The sequence below is a fragment of the Scardinius erythrophthalmus genome (assembly GCF_964197995.2).
Source record: "Scardinius erythrophthalmus genome assembly, chromosome: 21".
Classification (NCBI taxonomy): domain Eukaryota; kingdom Metazoa; phylum Chordata; class Actinopteri; order Cypriniformes; family Leuciscidae; genus Scardinius; species Scardinius erythrophthalmus.
Window position 1 is genome coordinate 23572241 of NC_138241.1, and position 24565 is coordinate 23596805.

The following is a 24565-nucleotide window of genomic DNA, read 5'->3' on the forward strand; positions in this document are numbered from 1 at the left end:
GTGGCTCTGTCAGAGCTGTGGCAATAAATGACCTCTTTATTACAAAGGCATTTATAATATCCGATTCCTCAGGATGAGGTTGTTCTCCGCAGCCCGTCATGGTTACCAAACATAGACTCTTGGACATTATCTTGATCTTAAAGGGTTTGAGAATGATAAATATCATCCGCAAGTTGTTCCAAGTTTTCTTTTTCACCCTCGACCGATTCGTTCTTTCAGTGGAACACAGAAAATAATACATTTTTAAATAAATAAGGTCTAGTAAAAATATATATTTTTAAATATCTTGAACACTTTTTGTGTTCTACAAATGATATACAGATCTGAAATTACATGAGGGTGTGAGTAAATGATCACAGAATTAAAATTTTTGGGTGAGCTATCCCTTTAAGTTTCAGTTTTTTTGGGAGATTTTTTTTCCCCTCTCTCTTTATTTTTCCACATTTTCTTGCTGTTTCCCTTCATTCATCTTTCATTTACATCTCAACCTATACACGATTTTGACGCCTGTCCTCTTTTACCCCATTTTTCCTTAGCTTCCATCTCACTTTCCTCTGCTGCATGTCCTTATTTCTCTCTGTCCTAACCTCCCTCCCTCCCTCCTTCCATCCATCTGTCTCTCTCAGTGAGCCCTGTGATCACTTTCTCTCCTCTTCGGTCTCCCAGCGAAGCTAAAAATGAATTGGTTGCTTTGAAGTTTCATTGAGTGCATTATTACAGGACTAAATAATGCACTAGGTGGCAGAGAGTTTTTCCTTCATTAAGACATGCTTCCTGTCAGCGTACACCTGACTTCCTCAGCGATAATCAATCCTGTGTCCGGTAACCAGTCCTTAGGGGTGCTCTCTATTTGCCTCACTTTTATTGATTATGGTTATGAAGACATTGTCTCTGTGTGGCTGTCGGCAGCCCCGTTATGTTTTCCGAAAGCATACATTAAAGTGGTCAGAAATTATTAGTTCAAAGCATCCATCAGATCACAACCTGATTGCCGCATGTTAAAGTCAACATGAAACCAAATTGACCCCGTTTACTTTATTAATGCACTTCCTTGGTCGTTTTTTACATGATTTATCAGTTATTCCAAGTTTTTCACAATCCATCACATTAATAATTATTTGTATTATTATTTAAAAAATATAAAATATGTATATACAATTTTATATATTTATATAATAATAATAATATTATTATTTGTATACTATTATATATTTTATATATAATATATAATATTTAATGTTTATATTATATGACAGTGTATTTGTTAAATATTGTTATGGGTGTTATATAAATACATAAAAGGCTACTGTTGACTTCAAAGTAGTTTGTAATGTTTGTGTAGTTAATTTTACTTGGGGGGTTAAAAGGCTAATTGCTTGTGAATTATTGGTGTTCATTACAATTATTTAACTAATAACGGATAACAGTTCTTGCTTAGTAGGATTGGAGCATGAGAGTAATGCATCAAGTATAACTCGAGACATTATTCCCAATGCTGTTATTTGATCACCCATTCACTGGGTCAAATGAAGAAATCAATAAATTGTTTCATTATGTTTTGTGATATTCTTCCAAGGGATTAAAATGCAATAGATGGAAGTTAAATTTCACTGCTGTAAAATTGGATTGTTGGTTGCTAAATAAGGAGTACCACCTTCTCTCTCTCTCTCTCCTTCATTCACGTCTCTCAAGGCTTCAGTAAATTTAAGCCCTCCCAGGGTTTTGTAGTTCGCTCAGCACAGATTGCCTTAAGTGGCTTATGGCAATTGCAGTTTCTTGGTGCGGGCAGGGAGATGCCACCGAGGGGGAGGGCAGGAAGCGAGGGGAGCATTTAGCCATGCAATTACAGACAGAATGACTCTGTAGGTCCTCTCTCTCTCTCTCTCTCTCTCTCTCTCTCTCTCTCTCTCTCTCTCTCTCTCTCAACCAACTTCCCCCCCAACCAAACAAGCAGAGCCTAAAACAGACAGCATATTTATCAGTCCATGTGGCGTTGTGGCATCAAGCCTTTAAGTCATACAGAAGGGCCTCTTATACCCGCTTCTAACCTATCACACTCTTATATGCTACAAATATAAGCTGTTTCATATTTGCTGGCATAAGAGGGCCTTGTGACATCGTGCACAGGGGTTTTCGTGCATTGAAACTTTTTTCTTTCTTTTTTGGGCTGCCCAAGCAAGATAAGCAAGCAAATCGAATAATATTGTGTTTTTTCTTTCTTTTTTTTTTTTTTTCTTTTTTTGTATGCTAAATGAGCTTCTCAACTAAACTGTACAACGTGGGAAATTTTTCTGCATGAGTCACTGTACATGTGGCTTCAAAACCTGTGTGACCACTTTAAATACTATATGGAGCTGTGGAGGAAGTCAAACAGTTCGACTGATGAGAAGAAAACTTTGTTCTATTACTGCAATGACTATGAGAGATTGGCTGATATATTGTAGATTCAGACTAAATTAGATATTATTTTAATGAGGAAATGTACTTCATTTTTATTACAACTGTTGATAGTTTCTAAATGTGTTTTGGCTACTACTATTATTCATAACAAATTTCATTCTATAGAAACAGTAGTTACATTGGCTTAACCATAGTAATGGGACGCGATGAGTGTTATTACCTTGCTTTGGTTGTCTTATAACTACAAATGGCGGAGTTAAACTATAGAAGAATGATGGTAAATATTTAATAAGGGCAAGTGTAAATTCTCTAAAGAATCTCTGGCTTTAAAGCCTGGATCTCTACCAAGATGTTTGTTTTCCTCCTGTGTAAGAAAAAAACTGTTCTCTTTTAAAAATCCCTGATTGTAGGGAATAAAAACTGTTGGAATGTCTGAAGGCAAACAAGGCCAGAGGACTTAATTCATCAGGAGCCTGATGAGGGGAAAATTATATTTTTTTACTAAGTATGAAACAAACATTTTTATTAGAGGCACAGTCTCCATTCAGTAAGTGCTCAGTAAACTGGCCTAATATGAAGTTAGTTTGGCGTGTCAGACTCTTTGATGTAGAAAATTCAAATGGCTCTATATGCTTACATTAGCAATAACCATTTTTATTACATGGCTCTCTGGACTACTTGATTCTGATTGGTCAGCCATGCCATTATGAATAACTAAATTATTATAATTATAAATTTTTCTAATAAAATTAACAACATTTTATTGTTTATTTTATTATACATTTAAGTGTTTGTCCATTAAACAGGATAATCCTTTCTTTAATCCTTTCAGGGTTTGTTTTGCGATAATGACCATCTTGACTGTACATGATTCCTTACATATCTACAATATAAATATAAAATGCTGTTATGTAATTGCTAACTTCGCACATGTGTGCACCTAACCTATACCACTGAAAACCATTTTTGACCCAAAAACCCTGATAGCTTAACCTTGTGTGATGAATAATTGATATCACAGAGACGCATATTAAACGTTTGTTTTGCAGTGACCTCAGCAGCTCCTTCTTCTCTTCAGCTAACTCTTCTGATGCTGCACTGGAAGGTGACAAGGGCTGATTTGGTATCTGACACAAGTGTTCACTCTCTCCTTTCAGTCTCTGGTCTCAAGGGTGATGTATACCAGAGCTGCTTGTCTGCTGTTTCTAAGGGCAAACAGTCTCTCGCCTTGGCCACCACTCTAATTACCATGGCCTTGGCAGATCAATGACTGATCCTTTTTTTCCCCCCATTGCACAAATGTGTCACTTTAGCTGTGTGTCTTTCCATTAGCTCGCTCAATCATTGGCGGCTGATGAGACCGAGAGCAGCATGCCTTTCTTATTGGCTAAGGTCCAAGGCCTCGCTAATATAATCCTCTCCATCGATTATGTTCTGTTGACTTTCAGGAGAATTTTTTAGAGGAGTAATTAGGAGCCGCCCGCCCCGCAGCTGCTCCAAGGAGCTAAATACATTAGTATGTACCGTCTCTTTTTAAATAGCACCAGTATCCTCATTGCTGTTGGATATGTTATTACACTCTCATTTTCTTGCAGGGATAGAGGGTGACATTTACATAATGTCAGTTAAAATGATCATATTTTTAAAGAGGAAGTGCTGTGACATCATCCAATTGGATCATTTAATAAACGGATGCTGCCGGATTCCTTTGTCAGCCTTTTAGCAGGGTCTTTTTAATATGAGGACCTGAAATATCATCATGTGTGTAATTTCCCGGCACTGAATCTGCGCCTTGCAGGTTATTACAGAATTGGAATAAAATGCCAAAATTAAATAACATTTTAATGTTGTCATTGCTCTTAAGCAAATTTTAAATTCCTTTTATTTATAATTAATTAATTTTATATATAAGTTACAGTATATCACTTTTTTGTTAACTGGTATAGGGAAAAACAAACTAATTCACATATACACTAAACAGCCTATACTAATAAAAGTATACTTTACTTTTATTCAGCAAGGACGCAATAAATTGATCAAAAGTTATGGTAAATACTTTTATAATGTTTCAAAAGATTTCTATTTCTAAGAAATGCTGTTCTGCTTCAAATATATTCAGCTTTGCATCACATTGCATCACAGTATTACTGTTTTTTACTTAATTTTTATGGTGAAATAACTTAATTAATAACTTAATTTTTCTTAATCTTATGATTTTTACATTTCTTACCAATCTTTAGAAAGCAGAATGGAATTGTAATAGCATCCAATTTGGTGAAATTGAAAAACAGATATGTTACGTTAAAAAAGATTTAATATCTTGTTTAACCATTTAACTTTGATCACCCTAAAAATAGGGGGAGGGGGAGGGGGGGTTGTCGCCTTGCAACTCCCTGCACCCCATTTGAAAGCCCTTGGATTAAACTATAGTGGCCATAAGTGGGCCACACAGTAACATTCCCGGTTGTCCCCCATGAAAACTTCCCTGCCAATCAATCACAAAGTTCTGTACATCCTCCACCCCTTGCATGTTAGTTTATTAAACATTTTGGCTTATTAATTATGCTTTCAGATGCCAATAAATGTCTGATACTTTTAGTTTAACATAATTAACATATTCACATCCAGTCTGCAGATTTTCATCTAAAATCAACACAGAAAAATCTTTAGATTCGGCTTGGGTCTGATGATGACTTTCTTCAGGTAGATTTATTAAAAAGGTTATTTTATGTACACTGATTGGCCCCTTTTAAAAGTGTTAGGCAAGTGATTCGCTCCAAATTATTTCTAATTGAAAGTAGTGCTGGATGTTATGATAATGTTACAGGCGTCTCATTGCGTTCCAAAACACCGTGGTTGGGAGGACAGGAGAGGACTTGTTGCATAATTACATGCTCCATGAGCCGATCTGTCTTGTCTTTGAAAGGATAATTGCCTGAGTTTCCTGATGAAACCTTTGTAGTTGAGAGAGAAGAGAAGCCAGTGGAGTTGTGCCACCCACCATGAATGTGTGGGGCATCAAGTTTGCTCTTTCATTCCTCAGTTATTTTTAAGCAAGGCAATTTACTCAATTGACTCTATGTACACAGTGTCTGCAGCTCTGAGATGAGGATCCGATCTGTGTAAAAGCATAATTTCTTGTTATATTTATGGAGGTGTATGTATACAAAAGTCTTTATATAGAAAATATCAACGGAGAGGTGACAAGCTATAATTAAATCAACATGTAATCTGTTTATGTTCTTTAAAATGCAGCTAGATTGCACGTTTTTTTGCTGTCAAACGCAGGTTATTATGCTCCACCAAGCTTCTCATTTTCTTCTTTGTTTAGAAAATGGCGTTTGCCTGATGTGACCTCGGCTTAATGTTTGGAAGTGTCCTGTCCGCTATGTGATTTTGGTTTATAGCGCACATCATGTGAGTTGCCGGCCTCACATTGGGCGGCTGCTAATGTTTACAAAATAAATGTCAGGTTGGCTAAAGCCTGAGGTCCATCAACACACTAGCTCACAGTGGACCATGGCTCACTTCACAAAACCGCTGTTTCCATTTAAGGCACTTGACCCAGTTTTCTTAATGACCTTTAGAGTTATTTTATACAATAGTATGAGAAATGAGCTGAAAATACTGATGGTTCTTGTTGCTTTGAGACGTTCACAGTAGAATAGGTTACGTCCAACTCTGACCATTGCCCATGTTGCCTTGCTGCATCTCTGGCCTTCTTTTCCCTTTATGACTGACTGATGTTGCTATCAAACACCCTGCCCACATTTAGTCTCATCGTTAGGCATTGACAAGAGGCACTGCTGTTGATGTTTTCATCAGGGACTCTCTCCACAGTTGCCGTCAGATGATTATTTAAACAGCCATTAATCATTAATGGCCCACTTTTGCATGCGCTCTTATGTTTCTGAGGGCGCCAGAGCCGGTTACGCTGCGTGGCACGTCGCAATCGACAAACCGCCTTCAATACGGCTTATATTTCACTTTTAGCCTACGTCTCTACGCGAGGGCAGGCATCGAGTTTGACAGCCTTCACACTACGTTGGATGTGTTTACACATTTGTTTCCTGTGGCGTTCGAATGGGATTTGACAAGCCCGAAGAGCGTGTGGAGGATTAATAAGCCCAACGGTTCCTCAGAAAGACTTGAGACTGGTGTAGAATATGTATCCACTTAAAGCAAGATGAGGCCAGACTGTGTTCTTGGCTCGCGATTCCACATCTCCTGGCATCCCGACATTCAACAGAGTAAATTTGCAGTAGACAATAACATATTACCTCCTCTTGGCATTGTGCCGTAAATTAAAAGTAGGTTTTTCTGCTCTGTGATTATTACTCTTGGCTGCTTCAGCTTCTTTGGCTGTAACCCTAATAGTTATGAGCAATTCACTGAAACAATGTTAAACAGTGACTTGATGAAATCACAGCAACTGTTGATTTAAAGCGATTGTTCACCCAAAAATTAAAATTCTGTCATTTGCCCACCCTTACGTCATTCCAAACCCATTAGACTTCCATTCTTCTTCAGAACACAAATGAACACTCTCATAATCTCATAATAACCAAAACTTTAACTCATCAAAAGGATAAAAAGAGATTGCTCTAAGTACAATGCAGAGGTTGTAACACGCATATACAGCACATTAAATATGGTAAACGGCAGCTCTAACATGCGTACTTGATGCACAGGAACAAACCTCATGGGTTGTCGTATGTCAAACAAGCCCAGTTAATCTTATATTTTAACATTTTTGATGTGCTGTATGCTTGCTCAATGTTTAAATAAATGAAAGCCTAAATTAAATCCTTTCATCTCATGAAGTGATCCAGTCTCTTCAGAAGATGATACAATGTCTTATTTTACTTATTGCAATTTATTTGCATGGACTTTTAATGGATGGACAAAAAATGAATAATTAAATAATATCTTCATTTGTGTTTCGACAATGAATCATCTTATGGCTTTGAAACATCATTAAGGTGAGTAATTGATGACAGAGTTTTAATTTTGTGGTGAACTCTTTCTTAAACTGCAAAGATGTCTCACATTCGTCAAAATCTCATTGGTTGCGTATTAGCTGTTTACATTCATCTGCTTGTTTTTTTTTTTGTTTTTTTTTTTACAAAAATATGTTGATAGCAATATTGTTCCAAAGTAGCATCTGTCTCTATACCAATGTGTTAAGCAGACTGTGCAACTCATCCAGGCGAGCTTTCAGCAGCATTTTCAATTTACCTCACAAACTCCCAGCATGCTGAGGAGTGAGATGGATCCGGAGCTGGCACGTCAGGTGCCTCTTTGTCTTGTCCAACGAATCAAGCATTTTTTTCGGTATCTCAACAGCAGGTGAAAATCTAATTATACCAGGATAGCGAGAGGAGGCGAGCTGTTGCCATATTTTAGCAGCTCTTAATTGTGTGCTAAATAATCTGCCTCATGCACTCACTCCCATGTGGAGTCGCACCATGAAAAATGTCTCTGTGTCTGAAAAAGTCACAGAAAGATGTTTACTTTGTTTTCCCTCTTAAGCTTTCTTAGCGCTAGCACATTGCTCTCCCCATCTTGACGTCTTGTCAAACTGACATTTTAACAATAAAGGCAAAACAAACAAAAACACGCCGGTACACATATAACACCTTATCTGGAGACTCTTCTCGCTCTCTCTACGGTAGATGTTTTGTTATTGGAGCGAGGTGATGAATTATTACTCTGGTACCTCAAGGCTTTGGACTCTCAAACTTTTTTTTTTTTTTTTTTTTTTTTTTTTGTCCGTGCTAAATCCTAGATAAATTCGCTCTCTGAACACTAAGTACTCAGCACGTTGTGCGAACTCGACAGCTTAAAGTTTTGATCTCTGGGGCTTCTGAGATATCCTGTGACTCTAATTATGTAAAACCCAGCAGTTCTCTTTAGCTCTCTGATGTCCATAATGGTTAACCTCCTCATAGGGTTAATGTGTCAGGTTCAGGGCTCTCTTCCTATTCCCTTCGTGCTTGGTGAGTGTAATTATGACCTGTCTTATGGTGCTACAAATGAGCGCTTTGGGCCTGCCGACCCTTGGCTCACAGAATAACACACTCCACCTGAAGTGGCGTTGGGAAGTGCACCAGGACGGATGGCTCTCTTTAATGGACTGACCGTCTGCGAGTGCGCCGACAATCCGGTAGTCGCGTCACGCACTGCGTCTCGGATACATGTCAGGCTAATGGAGGTGCTGATTATTTATTTATGGGCATAATTGCTAAATTGCTGATTACATATTTTTCTAGTGTCTAATTTCTTTACGCAGTCATTTTTAAAGTTGAAGGCTGTGTCGGCCTGCCAGAAAACTGACCTCCCCTTTCCCTCCCACAGCTATTGTAGATGAATATAATAACAGCCTTGCTCTCCCTAGAGGATGGTGGTTAAGGCGTCTGGTTTTTTAAATGTATCTTGACTTGAATTCACCTGTACCTGTTCACTGAGAATTCATTGTTTAGCTAGTGATTCAATATATTACATTTATAAGCATCCTCCTTTCCTAACATTAAGATTTTGAAAATCGATACCATCAGCTGTGTTTATTTTAAACATGACTCTTAACATGAAATAAACGCTCAGATTAAGTCCATCGCGGTGTGATACTCTGGCCCACTTGCAGTGATGGTCTCTGGATGTTTATGGTTGTCTCAGTGTTCATTATAATAATAAAAAAAATGACTCTTTAATCAAGCACAGGCTTTTTCTTTTGGCATCGCAGTCAGATAAAGACACGTTTGATGGGCCCCAGGAAGAAATCGAAAAAGAATACCACGATGGCTGGCAGCTGTTGAGCTTTCATGTCACAGGCTGCCTGCCATTAGACTGAGCAGTCCTGTAGAACATGTTTCTTAAGACAGGCAAAAAAGAACCAGATGTGATGTGGACTGTGAAGACTACAGTGTAGTAAGATGAGCAGAAAACATCAAACATCTTTCATTCCCTTTGGTATGCTCAATCCTGCGGTGTCTTCCTATTAAAATAGATGTATCTAATTTTGAATTGATGTAATTGAGACACTCTGAATAAAACATCTTGCACTGAGAAAATACCCCTTCTGGTTTTTGGTTCAATAACATTTTTTTAGACCGGATCTATTCATTAGGGGTGTAACGATACACTTATGTCATGATCCGATACAAATCACGATACTGAGCTCACAATACTACAGTATATTATTGTGATATTTTAAGCCCTTATTTTTGATTTTTTTTTATTATTATTATTACTTTTATTATTATTGAAAAAATATTATTTGATTATTATCAGGACCCACAACTATTCCCCCATTGCATTATTACACATTATGTTCAACATTATATATAGTAGTTTAATGTAACAATGTCGCTAAAACTGTAAACTTTAATTTTCTTCAATGCAGGCGTTTGTTGGATCTCTTACAAAATCAAGCCACCTGTGCAAAGACTCTCCTGGTGCTCACTATGTCCTGCCTCTCCTGCTAGTAATGCACTATACATAAGGATAAACCATCTAAAACACTTGGATTTGGATTAGATGAACTCTATAGAACTCTATTGATTATTATGATGCTTTAATGTTTTTGTTGGATCTTTTAAGTTTTAAAGGAATGGACTTTAAATGGAAGGACTGAAATTTCTCAGGTTTCATAAAAATATCTTCATTTGTGTTTGGAAATTGAATGAAAATTTTATAGACTTGAAACGACATGAGGGTGAGAACATGATGACAGTATTTAAATTTTATTCAAATTTGCGAGACATGCAAGTATCAAACTTAGTCTCATTACCCTTTTAAAGAAGTGTGCGTTAGAACCATAGACTGTAAAAAAATATGGACGTAGTGTCCGTGACTTCACCCGTAGGTTTCTGAAGAGCATTTTTGAAGCCTAAAGTGGGCGGAGCCGGCCGTCGCCATCTTGGCCTTGCGTCACTCCCGGATAACAGAAAATAGACAAACAGGCGGGGCGCGTGAGTGGAGCTGAGGAGCCTGGCTATCTGAAATCACCTAGCTCGACGTGATCGAGTTAGCTGATGATGTAAAGCCAATTAAACGTTCCTATTTTTGCCCTTCGAAATATTATAATAGTTAAAAGACATGGCTACAAGTGAGACTGTGTATTACTTCGAGAGTGTTTGTGTGTGACAGTGATTTATACATGTCCGTCACTCTTTCATGGTCCGTCAGCGCGGCATTGCTCAAGTTCGTAGAGAGCTTATTCAGTCCATTTTAAATTCTGATGTTGGCCGTCTCTCAAATGGGTTATGGTTTAACCGTTAAACCATAGATATATTGCCTTTGAAGTGCAAGTAAATGCGCTAGAAAATCCGCGCTCATTCACGGACGGAGAAAGCGCCGACGCCCGCATGATTTCATCTGACGGTAACCTTCATAAGCATATTATAATCCATCTGTTCCATGGTAGCAGAACGAACGAGCATTTATTGACGTTTTAAATTTGAAAACCCCAAAAAGCAACGAAATTGTCAGACATCCATTAGTGCATGTTCACAGAGGAAAACAACTGAAATACAGCGCTGGTTGTTCTCTCGAACGATAACGACGGAATCCAAAGACGTGGGCTTTGTAACGTTACCCAAGTATTAAATTGTATGAAATAATAATCCCGAAAAAAAGCACAAACACTGCAGAGATGGCAAGTTCAGCAGCTAACATTGCTGAGGTGAAGTGACGGCTAGTAACAGCAGACAAACGGCTAGCACTGACAGCGGCAATCCATCTGTCACTCAAGTGGCTTGGCCACACCCTTAAATTTAAATATTAATCAACTAAACGGACGAGTTATAAAATAATTCACCCCCCTCACAGTTGTTATGAAGGGCAAAATTAGCTGTATAGACCAAATCCACATACAGACACCAGGCTTTAAACACGTTTTTTTCTGCTGTAAAGTTGGTCATTTTAACATGGGGGAGATACAGATTTGACTCACTTCTGACAACAGCCTCAAGCGGCCAGTCAACGAATTGCAGTTTAACTCACTTCCGTGTTGGTTTCAAGGGAGAGACGGGGAGGTTGCCGCTTGGTTAGAACTAGAAACTGATGGTTTGCTCAAGGCTGTTGATCTGCTGAATTTCAAACAATGCTATAACTTCATGATTTCCATTGCTTAACTGTCTGCATGTATGTGTGTGTATTAGTCACATAGGTTAGTTCGATTTATTTACTAGATTAAACACTTAAAGTTGTTCTTGGTTCATATTCATATACTGGAGTCCCTAATCATGTAGATTTGGGCTACATACTCAGAGTAGAGTAGTACTGTGCAGAATGAAAGTTATTTACCATACACCGGAAATTAACATTTCTTAGAATTACGATTCTAGAGTTTGCTGGACCAACAGGTTAGTTGATTGTATTAATTCTGCTACATCAAGTTAATTATATTAACTGATCCAAATATCTATAATTAATTATACCAAATTATAATTAATTATTCATATTTCCCTTGAGCTAATTTGCTATAGTGACTTTGACCACTGACTTACACTGTATGGAGAAAAAAAAAACCATTCCTCAAAGTATCTTTCTTCATGTTTTACTTAATTCATTCATACATGTTTAGAATGACACAAGGGTGAACTACCACTGTAAAGATCATAAACCCTTTTACTGGGACAAATATTTTTTTACTAGATTAAATTGGTTGATCAAATCAGCTGGTCACCAACCAGACTCCACGGTTTCTTTTGGTGGATGACAATCAGCCCACTCCATCCAGGGAAGTGAGGCTGCAGCGTATTACTTGTTTAAGATGGCTGCTGTGATAGCCAGGTGTCAGGTCAGTGCAATCTGCTCCGAGCAGGCCATGTATTGATCCTTCACACGGGACTCTTACAGAGATAAAAACCTGCGTATGACATGTAAAAGGGTGAAGATTCTCATCTCAAGGGCTCGCTCTAGTACGGGGAAGTTCAAGCTGGCCTGCACCGAGCCAGCAGCAGCAGCAGGCTTCTCTTTCTCTGAGCACATGGGCTTGAGAGGGCTGTTTAGCATGCAGATTCAATAGAGAATGCTAAACACGGCTCTTTGAAGGGCTTTAATAAACTGGACCAGATGTCTTGTCAGCACTAGGGCCGTGTCTTCATGCCGCCGAATGGACTCGTCTAGATACGTGCATTTCCATGTGACAGACAGCAGTAATTCATAAATGATACATTGTGCATTAAGGCGTCTTTGAGTGACAGGTGACCTTTCATGTTGAGATTGTGCTTTTTATTCAGAAGGATGTCCAGAGAATTGCGAAGTTTTTGAAAGCGGGAGGACAGTACGGCAGGCTCTGGCACTCTTCCTCCTCAGAAAGCTGTGAAGTGGCAGTGCCAGTGGAGTCGGGTTCAGGGAGAAAAGAGAGCGGCACATCCATTAAAGCAGATTCCCTCTGGCCATCTCTCCAACTTCAAACACACTAACATTAAAGTTCCAATAATGCAGTGGGCTGATTCTCCCAAACGATGCTCGCACATCATAGCCGGGGTGTGCTAATGACAGGGGTAATGCTGAGAGACGTACGCACGGATGGTCCATTACCTCTGCACAGACAGCATCTAAAGCTACCCAGGATGCTGTTGGGCTTGAGCTAGTATAACCACCATAATGTTTGTTTTCAAAGGCATTTTTATTTCTTACTACGTCAAGCTATGTTTACAGCAATATTATATGATTGAAATGTGTATAACAAGCCATCCGCAGAGTGCATTGATTAGTTTTGATTTCTGGTTGATCAGTTGAGTGTTTATTTACCCTCACAATACTGTGGCAGTTATTTTTACAGTATACACTGTTTTATTTAATATCCTATTTTATTGTTTACATTATAATTATATAATATTACATCATAATTGTATATTAATATCATTTTATATATAAATCTAGATTAAAGTTATATTAAAATTAGTTTTTTACACTTTGTATGTATTCCTGCATATGTATTAAATGTATATTGTAACGTATTTATATTTTTTGTGTTTTAAAATACACTGTTTAATTTAAGATCATATTTTGTTATAATTGTCAAATTACAATTTATATTTTTTAATATAATATTTAATGTAATTTAATACTAGATTTATTATTTTTTACAGTTTATATATATATATACACACACATAGATATACTAAATAAATGCTAAATTGTATAAAAATATTTAAAAACAAGATTTTGTCAAATAAATAATTGTATTTTTTAAACAATGTTTTTTTATATATATATTTGTTCATTTGTGATATTACAGCTATCAAATGTCATAACTTTTGATGACACTTTTTTTTTTTTTTTTTTTTTCTGCATGCTGCATTTTACATTGGTGAAGATGATGACATCTGTAATCATTGACAATAGCGGATGGATGTTTTGTAATGTACAATATGCTCACATGTGTCTGGTGACAGAACAAGCCTCTCAGATTCCCTGTGTGAATGGTGTAATAGCTGACACAGTCACACTGAACACATGAAGGTCACTTCTCTCCACTCTCAGCTACAAAAGCCTCATCTGTTTTAATGCAGTGCTCTGAGCTTTAGTAAGAGCCAGCGCTCCCCTAGCAGTGCACCCTTCTCTCGTTCACACACTCTCTCTATTGTGTTTCTCTCTCTATTTTCTATTTTCTCCCTCTCCGTGTCCTTCTATCCCTCTTAATCTCACCTGCACTGTATCTCTGAATTATTCTCTCAGTGCAAGAACTGTATCGAAGAAACGGCCCAGTGTAGTATTTCAGGTTTAAACGTGAAGGTGTTTCCTTACCAGCTCTGTATTCATTCACACAATGAACTGAGGAGCCTCTCTTGTTTCTCGGTAAGAAGAGTCCAGACAAGACCTTTGTTTTCCACTTCATCAGATGCAAGCATTTTTTTTTTTACTCCTGTCCTCCTGGAACAAAGGCTGGAGAGCAGCCATCACATTGGGCTCAAATGGCTCTCTTAGACCGTCCTGTGCAAGCAAGGGGAAAATCACACCATGTCTTCAGATTGCCTTTCTGGGAGCATTAAATACTTGGGACACTCTGTTTTTGGATGTCTTACAAGTATAAATTTCATACATAGTCATATTTTAAATGTGGTGTAAATGTTTTTTGGACATGGTACCATGGATATACCACATGTTTTTTTTTTGGTGTTTTTATCACTATTATTTTTTGTTGCTGGTAATTTTTTTTTTTTTTTTTATTGCACTATGGTATGTAATGAAGCATCATGATATCACCATCTGGTACTATCACCAAACTAGCACACTGCCACAGTATCCAGCATTTTTTAAGTTTGTACTTTATTTTTTTATTTAATAGACATGTGTACATATATCTCGAAGTATCAATGTATTGCCTTACAACTATTGCTATGCCAAGTTACTGCCACAGTACTCAGTATTTTATTATTAATATAATTTTTTAAATACAAGTTCAAGACTTTTTGTTTTGCTCTTTGGTATCATAGGCGTAATTTCTGGGTGGGACATGTCCCCATCACTTTTCGCCAGGGTCGATATTGTCCCCACCACTTTTTAAAACCTCTCGCTGCACGGATATACCTAATGCAAATGAAACGTATCCAGCTGACATTAATTTGTCTTAAATAAGAGGCGATCTGGCGCTGTAATGTGTTGTTTTTGAATTCATGCTGAGTGTTTGTTGCCAATGTTATCAGTGGCGAATGTTCTCTTTTGGCTTGTGCACAGACTTTACACAGACGAGTGCTTTAATGTATCGCTTAATGACGATGCAGAGATACTCTGTTCTTTCTGGTGAAACCACAAAACAAAATGTACACAAACATGTCCCTGCTTTGATATATAATCATTGATTAACATCTTTGATTTTTAGGAGAAAAAAAAAAACTGTACACGGGCGGATTAGAATCTGTAACCTCTGACACACTTAAAAAAAGTTCAACCACCAGACCATTAGGGAATACGAATACTGATGGCGGATCCATGTATTTATTCACTAACGTGAAGAAACCTGAGACTAACAATATATTGTATTATAGTAGATGTAAGAATAAAACTATTACTTTAAACATGTTCTATGTCGACACATTAAACTTAATGTACTATTGAAACTGATTTCTGGACATCATATTGCTGCTTTTTTTTCTACAATTTTTATCGTACATATCTGATATAGCATTGCGTTACCCAACAAACACACTTTTTAAAACAGTTACTCCACTGTATGGTATATATCTCAAAGAATCTTAGTCTTATCATCTGATACTATCTCTACATAAGGGTACAGCTACAGTACCTTTTATTTTATTTGTAAAATATAAATAAAAGGCCTTTATGACTTTTTAACCAAATTACTTGTTTGTTTAAAAAATAGTAAAAAAAAAAAAAAAGTGTTGTATGTATATTTGTTACATTTGCTCAGAGAGTGCCTTCAGCATAGGCATAAACAAGATGTGTAAGTGCTCCTCACAGAGCCGTGAGACCTTGCAGTTGTTCCTGTATGAGGAGGTGGGCCAAGGTGCCCTTTGTTGTATTGGGTTGTCACTTTGAACTCTACTTGCTCTCTGATGGAAGTGCCAGCGCAATTATGGACTCCATTTGCCATCATTCATTCTCATCTCCTAAAACCTTAATCCTATTTGTGCCTCATCATACTCTCCATTATATCAAGCTTAGCCTTGTTTACTCCACCTGGAGCAGGAACATGCATTTTTCTTTTTCTTTCTGTTGCGTTATAATGCTGAGATTTACTTATATAGAAGCTGCAAAAGCCTGCTATCATGTGTGGTTAATTATTTGTGTTCAGGGTTTGAAATTAACACCCGCCAACCCGCAAAATGTGGGTAAAAATGCAGGTACCACTGTCAAATCACTTCCTGACATGTTATTATGTTTACTCACTTTGCTAGGGAAGTTTGTGTAAACCAAATTTACGCTGATTTAGTGCAAATACTGAACTCATGAGTCATCCTGATATATTAAATGCAGCTTATTGCACAGAATCTGCTCATATCTGGCTTACTTGAACATGCACGTCACTGTGCAACAAATAATGGCATGCTTGTTCATTTGCATTGAAGCAAAAGCGAAGATTAAAAAGCATTTGGTTAACTGAAAAGACATTGTTATTTTCCAAGATATCCTACATTGTTTTAATGTTCTTTGCACTGTATTGATCTGTCCACCTATATATATTATACAATTTGGATTTCATACATTAATTTCTTATACAAACTAAATCCTGTCATCCAGCTATCTCCTTCCTTCCTCTTTTATCCTCATCACCAAAAATTTATTTTTGGTGGACAGATCAATACAGTACAAAGAACATTAAAACAATGTAGGATATCTTGGAAAATAACAATTTCTTTTCAGTTAACCAAATGCTTTTTAATCTTTGCTTTTGCTTCAATGCAAATGAACAAGCACGCCGTTATTTGTTGCATAGTGACGTGCATGTTCAAGTAATATATATATATATATTTATATAATATAATTTAAAATAGAGAGAGAGAGAGAGGTGAAGATGTTAGATGTGGAGGTCCTGGGCTGGTGTGGTTACATGTGGTCTACGGTTGTGAGGCCGGTTGGATGTACTGCCAAATTCTCTGAAACGACTTTGGAGACAGCTAATGGTAGAGAAATGAACATTCAATTCACGGGCAACAGCTCTGGTGGACATTCCTGCAGTCAGCATGCCAATTGCACACTCCCTCAAAACTTGCGACATCTGTGGCATTGTGCTGTGTGATAAAATTGCACATTTTAGAGTGGCCTTTTATTGTGGCCAGCCTAAGGCACACCTGTGCAATAATCATGCTGTCTAATCAGCATCTTGATATGCCACACCTGTGAGGTGGATGGATTATCTCGGCAAAGGAGAAGTGCTCACTAACACAGATTTAGACAGATTTGCGAACAATATTTGAGAGAAATAGGCTTTTTGTGTACATATGAGATCTAAAAAGTCTTAGATCTTTGAGTTCAGCTCATGAAAAATGGAGGGGGGAAACAAAAGTGATGCATTTATAATTTTGTTCAGTGTATAGATATGTATGTATGTATGGAGATGTGACGTAGGTAATCTGACTTATTTTTTTGTTTTATTTTTTTGGCTAGTAAAAGTTCTGAATGGCCGGTAACTTAAAAATTTAGTAGCCAAATTGGCCGGTGAGTGAAAAAGTCCTTTCATTGAAAGTCATTTCAAACCCTGTTTGTGTTGTATGTTTCTAGTAATGTTAAGAAACGAAACTCTAACCAAGTGATAAACCATCTGAGATGCCCTAGTCTCAAAAACTGCACAAGTTTTGACTATCATTTTTGTCTTATTCTGAAGGGGTTCTTCCTGACCGTGTCCTTGGAGTCGATCCTGAAGGTAGCCAAACAGGCTTCTGAAAACAACAAGATCTTCTGCTTGAATCTGTCGGCTCCATTCATCTGTGAGTTCTTCAAGGAGGCCCTGATGAAGGTTATGCCCTATGTGGACATCCTTTTTGGCAACGAGACGGTGAGTATCACATGACATGAAAGTATATATAAAAGAAGGTAGTTCCTCCTATCAGCCCATGTCATCATGTGACACATCATCTATTGTACAGTTCTTGCTGTGTGCTTGATGTGGTCAGTTCCCTGAGAGGGGTCAGATGAGAAATTGCACATAGGTTTGAATGGACAAATAACTTGTTTATTTATTTTTATTTTTTATTTTTTTTATTATACATGTAGAATAGTCATCTCACCTCAAATGCATTGTAATCCAGCACTGACTGTACTCATTGTGAGAGTAACACCACTCTGATAGCCTGCAGACTGGGCCATAAACAGCCTCTTACCTCAGCGTTTGAGACTAATGTTCTGAGTCATCGTGGTCTCAGATCCACGCTCTATTCTATACGTGTGGTTGGTACGCGTTACAGACTGGCAGTGGGGGTTTGAGGTGTTTGACTTGTGCTGAGAGTCAGACCTGTCAAGTTAAAGCTCTATTTCTGAATATCTTAAGGGTAGGAATGGGTGATATGAACAAATTATTTCACGATAAAGGTATTGGTATGCATAACTTAGTTGTTTTTTGTTTGTTTGCTTTGTTTTTTGCACAGATGTTTTTTAATATTTGTATTTAGCATGGACCCATTAAATCTAGGGTAGGCAATTTCAGAAAAGCTAGAAATAACAAGCTAGCTTTGAAAGCTTAAGATCCCAACCTCCCTTCATGCCTCCTCCAAAACACATGATCCCAGCACAGTCAGAGCAGAGTCTGCAAAGCGTCTTGAGAGATGGCGTTCAATTAGCTCATGTTTCGAAGCACATAACATTGCAATAATAATGAATGTAAACAACTTGGCGAGCTCTGAATTGTACCTTCTGACTGCTGCAGATTAATTTCTCTGTTGATAGTGTTGCCATAAAAACACATAAATCAGAGTCTGAGGAGGTGAACAACTCTGACTAGAACGTCACAGGTTGCCATCTCATAATTACAGGATTACGACATGGCGTGAACAGCATAAGCTTGTTGTTTTGGTTCAGAAAGAACTAAAAGGTGGCTGCAGTTTGTTTGCAGTGCTCAGTAATTGTCTGTCTACAACTCTGCATAGCCTCATGATTTCTATGCAAGCAGGGTGCCGTGGAGGTATGGAAATTTGGACCGAATCCAACGATTGAATAGACATTTTTTGGTCCTGAGCCTTCCACAGAAAAACAAATAGAAAACATTTCATTTATTTGTAATAATATTTCTAAATCTTATCTCTTTTTAATATAAATAAGATAATTCTTTTTTTAAATAATAAATAAATCTGACTTCAAAGTTTTGAATAGTAGTGTACAAAAGGTACTTTCTTAATTGATTAGTTGTCTTTATTCAGAACTTGATTGACACCAAAGAAAAAGATAAAATAATAACAATACAGCTTCACGTTATGTAGCACTTAATGACAATTAAAGACACAAAAAGAAATTCTGCACCGGCATTCGCTGAATTAAAAATGCATGAATTCATGTGGCACATCTCTGTATTATGATTGAATCACATTCAGAACTGTTCTAAAATAGCCAATACACTGTGCACACACCAGATGAATATATATTAACGCATGAAGTTGTAACATTACACTGCAAACATAACTTAAGTTTCCAATTTTTAGACATGTTTAGCATTGTATTTTCATGTTTCTTTGCTGCTGTCATGTTTAAATGACATAAGCGGTCCTACCCAGTACACACTGATAGCTGCATAAATATGTCTACCAGGATATAAAAAATCTTGACCAATTTCTAGTGTTGCATGTTATATATCCTCAATGCCCCTTATATACTGTTTCTGGTCAGATTCAGATTCTCTTTACCCAAACTATTAATAGAGCTGCTGTAGTTCCTCTTAAACTGACAGCCAAAGTTTTGCTTTTTCTCAGGCTAATTAAATAGTGTATATGTGGTGAGTAGCTGCAGTCTTTGTTGGGCGGTATTAATGCGTGTTAGTCTTTATGTATGCTTAGCTCTCTGTTGGTTGGTATGAAGTGTTTTGGCAGCTGGAGCTTGTCTGAATGCGTGTGTGTGGGCGGGATCTAACACAGACAGGCAGGCCTTTATCTGTGCTGACAGGGTAGGCGCAGCGAGAGACGTCCAGGCCCTGCAACAGCCTCACGCCCCCTTAACTGGCACACACTGAGTGTGTAATATCCAGGGAACGGCGTTGGTCTAATTGAGTCCTTCCCTGCTCCCCTCCTGCCTGCCTGCATGACATGAACCAGAGAACGTGAAACATTTCAGGAAATGTAATGGCCTCCAGTTAATTAAGTGAGAGCCGTGCAGTAAGAGCCAAAACCAGATGGCGCTGAATTTATGCTCGCCGAAATCGACGCACACAGCGGCGCGTACACAAACACATGCGTAATCTCAAACAATTTGCCCTCCGTTTGCCACATACATGATAAAATTCAACAATGTGAATTGTCTGTGTCATTACAGATGAATTTGTTGAGCAGAAGGCTCAGACAATGTAGATAAATGGCATGATTAATTGGAACAGAATGAATAACCCTGACTGATGTTGTATAAGCAGTGATTAACTCGCGCTCAGAGCTCAGATTGTTTTAAATAACAGGGGAGTTAAAGCCATGATTGCTGGGAGGTTACGAAATGATTGAAATCGCTCCACTGCTGCTTATGGGAGAGAGAGAAGGAGAATCAAGGAAGGAGGAAGACAAGAACTTGGAAGACTTATTGTGAGGATCTACCCAAAGGCCTTCTGCCTAGCTCTGTCTTTTGAATAATATTATTCATGTCTCAAAAGAAAAGAAAATTGGAATCTTTTAACATGCCCCAGAACAAATGATCTTGGACTTTGCATCAGAAGCTTTTTTGTTTCCCTGTGTGTGGCGTGTGAATGATTCTTATAAAACAGTCAGTTCCGGTCCTCCAATTTGATTGGCTGAGTGGCGTTCTAGCACTAATATTCAGTCGAACAGCACTGGGATGTTTCACTGTTTGTATCTCTCCTCATGTCATTGTTTGCATGTTGTTTTTGGCTTCATTTGGAATTATTTTCATTAGGGATGTAGGATATATCAGTACCATATCAGTTATTGGATAATATTAGTTTATTTATTTACATTTGTTACTTTTGCAGTCATCATGCTTACTTAAAATGAACACTAATACTTAATGACACTGTTAAATATAATTTTTAGCAAAAAAAAATAAATATAAATTTTCTAAAGTCTAAATTCACGTGTAGCATTTAACTGATTGATTTTAGTTGTTAGTGTTTGTTTGTGTATTTTTTATTTTATTGATGATCATAAGTGTTTCAGTTTTATTACCATTTAACTTTTTTTTTTTTTATAAATAGTATAGAATTTTAACTTATCTAGAATTTTAATATAGGTGCATCCCTAATTTTCGTTGGCTGAATTGCCCACGTTGTATCTAAAATGTAAGTTACTCAAATATTAACTTTTATTAGCTAGGTCAGCAGAATTCCAAAAATATTTTTTGGATTAAATAATTTGGCAAATGTGATTATACTAAAAATAAAACTGCAGCAACTAACTCATATTTCCATATTTAAGTAAAGTAAGTCCATTCCACAGATTTTCTGCCATAACCAGGACAGAAAGTGCAGAAAACGTTCATATTCTGTCTGGGCCTAATTATGACTCAGTCTAGTGCTCTACATCTAGACTCATACGTTGACAGTATCCACTGTGCTTGCTTTGTGGAAGGATACGTGAGTGTTTGCATAACTACAGTAATATTTTCTTGTGCTCAAGTGTTTGTCCTCCTCCACTGATTGCGTGTAGGTGACGGACAGTTCATGCAGGAAGCCCGAGGCAATGAGGGATATGCCAGACATTGGACCCCCCCATCTCCCAGCTGATTCAGACAGCTGCACGCACACACACTCACAAACATTGAGAGACAGATGTCAAGTTCTAAAAAATCCTGTAGACAATCAAACACGGATATTTCCAGAGCTCTGAGCCGTGGCAGGCCCCCTCTGAGATGCTTAGATGTCTTCCTGAGACATTTGGTGATGTTTTACATGGTTTGCAAAAAAATGTTTTAAAGTAGTTTGGAAGCAGCTGTCTGAATTCCGAGCAGAAGGAAAGAGGGACAGGGAGAGAGAGAGAGAAGTAAGGTGAGGTAATTAAAGGGGTGGTTTACTGCCTTTTTTCTTTGCTTGATTGTGTTTATGGGCTGCAATATAACATGTCTTCGTGTTTCGTTTGTTAAAAAACGCCTTATTTTTCATAAATTTCACCTTTATTGTAAGCCGCTTCCTCCTCTGTCATTTGAACGACCGGTTGACTTCCTGATTCTATGAAACCACTCCCTCAGAAAGAGGCAATGAGCTCAGATTGGTTAGTTCGGCCGGTGTGTTGTAATTGGCTAAACTGCGTCTGGAATAAGTTCACGCCCATTACCTTTACGGGCGACAGTTGCATGTGCTCCGGACCCGGTCAAATGTAATGGTGTCAATATTGCCTCATCAGTTTGAGCCAGAATCAGACCCAGAGAGCGGTGATGAAGAGAGTCAAGCAGAACCTCCGCAAACACGGCTCTTACTAAACGTTTCTGAATGGTAATTTATTTTATTTTATTATTATTCTCTCAAAGAATTTCCATACGCTGTTACTTGAAAATGCTACTGCTGTTTGTTAGCTTTTGAGATACGCTTTCCCCCTGATTAAACATTTAATATAACTGAATACATGACTGAATAATACCGTTTTTTAAAGATATTGTTTTATTGATAGAATGAACAACCGTTTAACTATTCACAAAGCTTAGTTTACTCAGTTTGTCGTTTTCTTTAGGTGTACATGTGATAACAGCAGCTGAAGTTTGCTGTTGCGATAATTTTTTGAAGTTTGTACACGTTTGTCTTATACACACAAAATAGCATCGAACTAACTAGCTACTATAAACAAACAGCTTTGGCATTGGTTTGCGTTCTTGATCAAATCAAAAAATTACGTCATTAAGTATACATGGAAAATACGTTTACAAAATTTGTACATATTACAAATTCGGGTCCAAAATGTTTGTACGCGTTTGTCATATACTAAAGCCAGCGCTGGCATTTTTTTACATCCTTGATAAAACTAAAACATTACGTCTTAAATTATACAGGCAAATACATTTAAAATGATTAAACCTTACTTGCAGGTTGTGGCCTCTGGTTTTAAAGCTGTAACTGCTTCATGTTGGAGTAATAGTTTCTTGTTGAATCCGGCATTGAACTCGTGTAGATTCTGGAAGCTGTCTTCCGTAAAATGTGCAGCACAGAGAGCTAAACTACGATTGTAATTGTCAGGAACATAACCAAACTTAAATTTTAACCATTGTTGACGAACTACAGCGTCTGTAGGAAGCCTGAACACAGAAGACCTGACAGCTACAGCTCTCCACTATAACTCCTCCTCTTCGACAGCAGAACATGTTCCGGAGGGAGGGTGGATGTAAATGTATGGGTTAGTTACGTATAAAACCCGGGAAGTATCTCGTTGTAGTCCCATTCGAGACGTTTTTGTAGGCATTAAACTTCCTGATTTTTAAAAGACAATATCTCCGCTTATGTTGAACTTTAAGCGCAGCAACTTTGCAGATACTGTTCATGCACCAACAGCAACATTACACAGTATTTAAAATGAAAAAAGTGAAATAGCAATCAACCACCCCTTTAAAACAGCGCTTGAGCTGGATGCTGTCAGGGAGACTCACGCGATGCACACTCTACACGGGTGCTTTACTGCATCACTCACTGCACTCAATTAAAGCCGTCTGTCTGCTCTCAACCCCTATAGAATGACCTGTGAGACAGAGACAGTTAGGAGTGTTAGGACAAGTGATTTGCTCTCAGGGAGCAAGAGACGTTAGCAAAAAACCTAACCAAGGTTCCCAAGTTTGTTTATTTATTTTCATGTTTGGGTTGAACATTGATGACACTTGAAAAGCATGTAATTAGGGTTCCCTATGGCAATGGAAAACTCATCTAATTGTTTTATTTTTAGTATTGAATTATTGTACTACTATTTGTAGTATAGTTATATTACTATTCATATTTTCCAGCCCTGAGAAAGTTGTGGAAGTTAATCAATTTTTATAAATCATGGAACAGGAAGTGGAAATGTATGTATTAAACGTGTATTTTCTAATAATGCTTAATTAGGGAGTTGCTCTGTATCAAAAAGATTGTTTTTTTAAAACTTCTTTATACATTATTCACAAACAACCAAAAAGGTAATGGAAATTAATAGCTTATATTAAAAAAAAAGCCTCAAGTAAAAGAATGAGCTATATCACTGATTTTGTTTTTTTATTTTTATTAGTATAAACTGTAGTGTACCTTATTTATATATGTACATACATAAACATACAGTACAGGTCAAAAGTTTGGAAACATTACGATTTTTTTTATATTTTTGAAAGAAGTCTCTAATGCTTATCAAGGCTGCGTTTATTTGATCAAAAATACAGAAAAAAAACAGTAATATTGTGAAATATTATTACAACTTAAAATAATAGTTTTCTATTTGAATATACTTTAAAAAATAATTTATTCCTGTGATGCAAAGCTGTTTTTTCAGCATCATTACTCCAGTCTTCAGTGTCACATGTGACATCCAGTCTATCACATGATCCTTTAGAAATTATTCTAATGTTCTGATTTGTTATGAGTGTTGGAAACAGTTCTGCTGCC

General features: G+C 37.4%; 1 protein-coding gene across 2 annotated transcripts in view; it reads left to right on the forward strand.

Moving 5' to 3' along the window:
- The window catches only part of adka (adenosine kinase a), a 160166-nt gene that overhangs the window by 103550 nt on the left and 32051 nt on the right, over positions 1-24565 (forward strand). For both annotated transcript variants that reach the window (XM_081351505.1, XM_081351506.1), the window contains one exon: positions 17699-17869. In XM_081351505.1, coding sequence (XP_081207631.1) covers positions 17699-17869 — 171 coding nt within the window. The remainder of the gene's footprint in view (positions 1-17698; positions 17870-24565) is intronic.